A 5,639-nucleotide genomic window follows, 5' to 3' on the forward strand; every position below is an offset into this window, starting at 1 on the left:
AATTTTATTCCGCGTGTGATTCGAACTAGGATTAAAATATTTTTAATATATGATAGAATAGTTAATTTATTAAGATGTGTATTTTAGAAAAGAATTTATTGATCTTAATCGTAAGGATGTTGACATATTTTTCGAAACAAATTAGAAAGAAAATCAAGACAATTAAATTAGAACAAAGAGAGTAATTACTCGGTACAAGTGCAAAATTAACGTCAAATGGTCAGAATAATAGAAAACTCAAAATTTTATCAAGTAATGTCAAATATAAAGATAATACTTCCCCTTTTTTTTTAGCAAAATCAAAATTTTATCAAGTAAAGTCAAATATAAAGATAATACTTCCCCTTTTTTTTAAATTTATTTGTCATACTTTTTTCTTTAATTGATTTAAATAATAATGATCATTTATCTTTTAACCAACTATATAATTCTAATTTTACATGTGAGGCGTTTAAAAGTACAAGAGTAAAAATATTTTGTTATATTTAATATATCTTTAATTTAAAATTATAAAATTAAAAATCTTTCTTTATTTTCTTTAACTTCATATCAAAATAATAAAACAACCTAAACCAACAGAGTATAATTTTTTCAATGATGAGGTGTCACTCATAGCGTAGCATGAGGAGGCCCCGCCATTACCATTCATAGCCCACAGTATCACTCAGCTAACTTGTCAACTAATTTCCCTCTCTTATTTTGCACCAAAGAGTAACTCATAAGTAAAAAAAGAACGGAGAGATGGAAAAAGGGTCGACGAAAGGGCCCCAATAAATTAAATTTGAGTGGCAAGAAACAACAAAAATGACTAACCCCAAAAAAGAAAAAAAGATACTGAATGCGAGTGATGATGATTAGTGGTGATACAAAATAGGCAACTTCTAGTTCTAGATATGTGAAAATTTTTCGTTAGGGTTTTTTCTTCTGCAGGGAAAAATGGGGAGAAGGAGGGTAGAAATAAAGAGAATTCAAGATAAAAATTGTAGGCAAGTTGCTTTTTGTAAACGAAGAAAAGGTCTAATGAAGAAAGCCAAAGAACTTTCCATTCTTTGTGATGTTGATGTTGCTGTTGTTATCATTTCCAACCGTGGTAGGCTTCACGAATTCTCCAGCACTGACAGGTATATGAGAAATCGTAACTTAATTAATAATTATTATTTTTGTTATAAATTTTTTTAAAAATAATAACTATTAATCAAATGACATGAGAGTATTGTGATTTGGCGTATTGTATAGCTTTCTAAACTAAGATTGTCGTGGACCTTTGTTTTGATACGTGTTGATTTGTTAGGAAGAGCACTAGTTTTTAGGTTGACATGTTTATAAATTGAAGAGAGGAAAAAAAGAAGATTTTTAAGTGGTGTACTTTTTTGTATTTATCCATTTGAGTTTATCTCTTACTGATTGATGCCTAAGAGAGTTTCACCAATTTTGCATGTGATACGCAGGATGTCAACACTCAACATAATATGATTGAAAAAATAATGAGATAGAATCTCAATCGATCGAATGTCTATGTAGGATAAGCTTAGCTTAATTAAAAGAGTTTGAGAATATAGGCATCCAATGATAATTATAATTATCATTTAAATATAGGAGTGTAACTAACTCTCCTAATTTGAACGAACTAAATCTAATTTTGTAGATAAGTTGAGATTAAAAAAAATTTAAATAATCAAACTAAATCTACCCCTAACTTGACAAAAATGAGTAACAACTTGATAACAATTACTCTCTCCGTTTCAAAAAGAATGATCTACTTTTTTTTTAGTCTGCTTAAAAAAGAATGACTCTTTTTCTTTTCTGGCAATACTTTAATTTCAACTTTTCACATGACATATTTAGGACCACAAGATTAAAGGGTATTTTGATACATTTGACAAAATTTTAATTTTAGGCCACAAGATTTAAAAGTTTTCTTTATTTTCTTAAACTTTGTGTCAAGTCAAAGTAGGTATTCTTTTTTAGACGGAGGAAGTACTAAATAAATAAATCATGAATATAACTCAATCTTGAAAGTTATTTCAACAGATGAGGATTGACTAAGTCATATTAATGAGTCGATGTGAAACTCTTCACATCCTTTCATGGTCAAGGCTAGATATCTAAGGCATAGACAATTTAATTAAGAATTGCGATGGGTCATGCTTTGATATCAAATTAAAGAAATAAATTTTGGGTCTAACTCAATCCAAAGGTTAACTTAAGAAGTGAGGATTTCCTATGTCATATTAAAGTGGATATTTTATCGACTGCATCGGTGCCCAGTCATCATGGACATACATATATAAGCTCATGTCAAAATGATGAAGAATTTGTAGGTAAGAGATTGCGAATGATTTAAGATATTAAAGAATATTTTTTTACTTTCTTTTGATGCTATATGATTGGGACATGCATAAATTGGGATAGTTTGTTTATTATAAATAAAATATCAAGAGGTGTTGAAAGATATGTATTGTAGCTTACCAAGTGTGTCCCCGATAAAGAATTGCACTGGTTGGCGGTGAAAAATAAATCACCTTAGATGGTGAACTTGAAGGTATGGGTGTGGTGATCCCTTTTCACGCAGTCAATCTAATTCTAAAATAATATTTCAAGAATGCACATGGACTATGATAAGACAATGATATTGAGAACACACTTAACTTTAATCTCCAAAAAGTAATTAAGTTTCTCATAATTGACGAGAGAATTTTGTTGAGGTAAAGTTAGTTGGTGGCGGTATAGAATTTAGGGTAATCAATTAATAAAAATAATGAGAGAATTATAATCGATTTTGTTGGAGATTCACCCGATTGATAGATAAGCTTAGCCTAAAGAATTTGAGAACATAAGAAAAACTCAAATAAATTTTTATTCAATGATAACTATCACCTAAATATCAAGAGAGTGTAACTAACTACTTAAGAAACTAACATAGCCTCATATTTATAGATAGATTAGATAAATAACTCAAATAATAAAACAAATTAAATTTCATCATAGCCTTATCTTTATAGGTAAATTAGATAAATAACTCAAATAATGAAACACACTAAATTTGCTCATAACAACTAACTGTTAAAGAATGAGAAAAGGTCTCATTAATAAAATGTGTGGTCTCCTTATAAGTCATGGATAATCCTTCTCCTTTGGAGCTAGTTTTTGGGGTGTGAGTTAACCTCAAGACTTAACTTTACATGATATCAGAGCAGGGCCGATCTCACATAATGTTGGACTCCCAAATTAATTTTTCATGCCACAAATATCAAGTCCTGAATGTGAGGTAGGGTGTTGATGAATGAGAAAAAATCTCAAAGTAGTGGTTAATGAGATGTGTGATATTGCTGGTAATCCTCCTCCCTTTAAGCCAGCTTGTTAGGTGTGAGTTAGACTCAAAGACTTAATTTTACACTAACTACATGATAACAATTGATAAATATGAGTTTATCCTGTCATAGCCAACCGTCCAAAAGAATTATTAAAAAACACCAAATATATAAAGATGTAAATTACCATTAAAACGAGAAGCGTGCATTCTCCCTCTCCATCACACACACATATTTAAAGCCCTAATTATTTTAAGGATAAAAATTTTCAAATTAAAGTTTTCTGTTTGCTAGATAAACAAGCCTGACAGCTCGATAAAATTTTTTCAATGCATGATTTGATTGATAATTTTAGAAAGATTCAATTATTGTGCCTAATGTCTAGATTAGTTCAAGCTACTTTGTAGCAGTTTGCCAACATTCCATCATGTTACATTTGTTATCTCAAGGATGTACATGAACTATGAATAGACAATGTCATTGAGAACATACTTAACTTTAATCTCCAAAAAGTAGTCAAGTTTTCCATAATGGACGAGAGACTTTGTTGAGGTAAAGTTGGTTGGTGGTAAGTATAGAATTTGGGGTAATCAATTAATTAAAATAATGAGAGTATTACAATTGATTTTATTAAACATTCAACTAATTGATAGATTGGCTTAGCCTAATGAACTTGAGAATATAAGAAAAACTCGAATGAATTTTATTCAATGATAACTATCGCCTAAGTACTAAGAGAGTGTATCTAACTCTTTAAAACTTAAGGAACTAACACAAACTCATCTTTATAGATAGGTTAAATAACTCAAATAATGAAACAAACTCAATTTAATCATAACAACTAACCGTTAAAGAGTGAGAAAAAGTTCCACAATGGTGGTTAATAAGATGTGTAGTCTCCTTGTAAGTCGTGGATAATCCTTCTTCCTTTGAGCTAGTTTTTGAAATGTGAGTTAACCTCAAGACGTAGCTTTACATGATATCAGAGCAAGACCGATCTCACATAATTTTGGGCTCCCAAATTAAAATTTCCACGCCCCAAATTTCAAGTCCTAGTCATGATATAGGGTGTTGATGAATGAGAAAAAACTCTCAATGCAGTGGTTAATGAGATGTATGGTATTGGTGAACAATCCTCCTCTCATTGAGCTGGCTTATGTGGTGTAAGTTAGACCTAAGAGTTAATTTTACACTAACTACATGATAACAAGTGATAAACATGTGTTTATCCTGATAAAGCCAACCATCCAAAAGAATCAGTAAAAAAACGCCAAATATATAAATATGTAAATCATCATTAAAAAAACACTTAATTCAATTTGGGCAATAAATTTTCTCATGGATAACCCCAATCAAGATGAGCAGATATCCTACTCATTTTCACTTTTGTCCTAAACCCAATGCATTTTTTGGTCTTCATTTTCTACGAAAACTAAGACTGATCGAATCATATCCAAAAGACCCGAGAGATTCAAAGGTGAATGGTCTAAAAAGAAGAGATGACTAGGGTCCAGTACCATGCCCAGAGATCCATAAGATACTCTAGAATAGGCAAGCCCAGAAGCTCGTAGCACGATTCCTATTTGTTTGAAAGCTTAGTGGGTTTCTCAATCGTCAAAACCTAATAATCTCCTTCCAAAATGAGAAGCATGCACTCTCTCTCTACCTCCTCCCCCCCCCCCCCCCCCCCCCCACGCATATAAAACCCTAATTATTCTAAGGATGAAAATTTTCAGAATAAATTTCTCTTTGCTAGGCCAACACGCGTGTCGGCTCAATATATTTTTTCCAATGCATGATTTGATTGATAATTTTAGAAAAGATTCAATTGTTGTGTCTTAATTCCTGAATTAGTTCACACTACTCTATAGCGGTTGCCCGCATTCCATCACATCACACTTGCTCAATAAATTTCCCCCAACGCATCAAGTTGGATTGTCAATTATAGTCCATTCAAGTTTGTGTCTCATATTCCTACATTGGTTATTAAAGAAGCTCCTTAGTGCTCCGCTAGCATCGCAAAGCGGCGCAAGAAAAGCCGCTACAATGTACTAAACTTGAGTTTCTATTCAAAAGTCAAATGAAAAAAAAGTCTCCCCATCTCCAGCTAGGTTGTTGAGATCGCAAAATTATTCAGGATCTATCCAAGAATTTTTTAACCATATCTTGAAGTCTCTTTAGCATGCAATCCGTGAATTCTTTTGACTTTAAAATGGGTCAACGTTCCTGTTGACTATTATTGACCTTTTCAATTATATCATTCTTTTTCTCATGAAAAGAATCAACCTCGATCTCAGTATATCTACATCAAAAGAAAATAAATCAAAA

The 5,639-nt window shown here is 31.4% G+C and overlaps 1 protein-coding gene across 2 annotated transcripts in view; it reads left to right on the forward strand.

Annotated features, from left to right (window-relative positions):
* Positions 1–625: 625 nt before the first annotated feature.
* LOC107849667 (protein MADS AFFECTING FLOWERING 5-like) overlaps positions 626–5,639 on the forward strand; it is a 21,387-nt gene continuing 16,373 nt past the window's right edge. For both annotated transcript variants that reach the window (XR_007048405.1, XM_016694223.2), the window contains exon 1: positions 626–1,121. Coding sequence is in view for 1 of the 2 variants with exons in the window: in XM_016694223.2 (XP_016549709.1) it covers positions 937–1,121 (185 nt within the window). In the remaining variant the exon portion in view is untranslated. The remainder of the gene's footprint in view (positions 1,122–5,639) is intronic.

The sequence above is a fragment of the Capsicum annuum genome, chromosome 12, assembly GCF_002878395.1.
Source record: "Capsicum annuum cultivar UCD-10X-F1 chromosome 12, UCD10Xv1.1, whole genome shotgun sequence".
NCBI classification, from domain to species: Eukaryota; Viridiplantae; Streptophyta; class Magnoliopsida; order Solanales; family Solanaceae; genus Capsicum; species Capsicum annuum.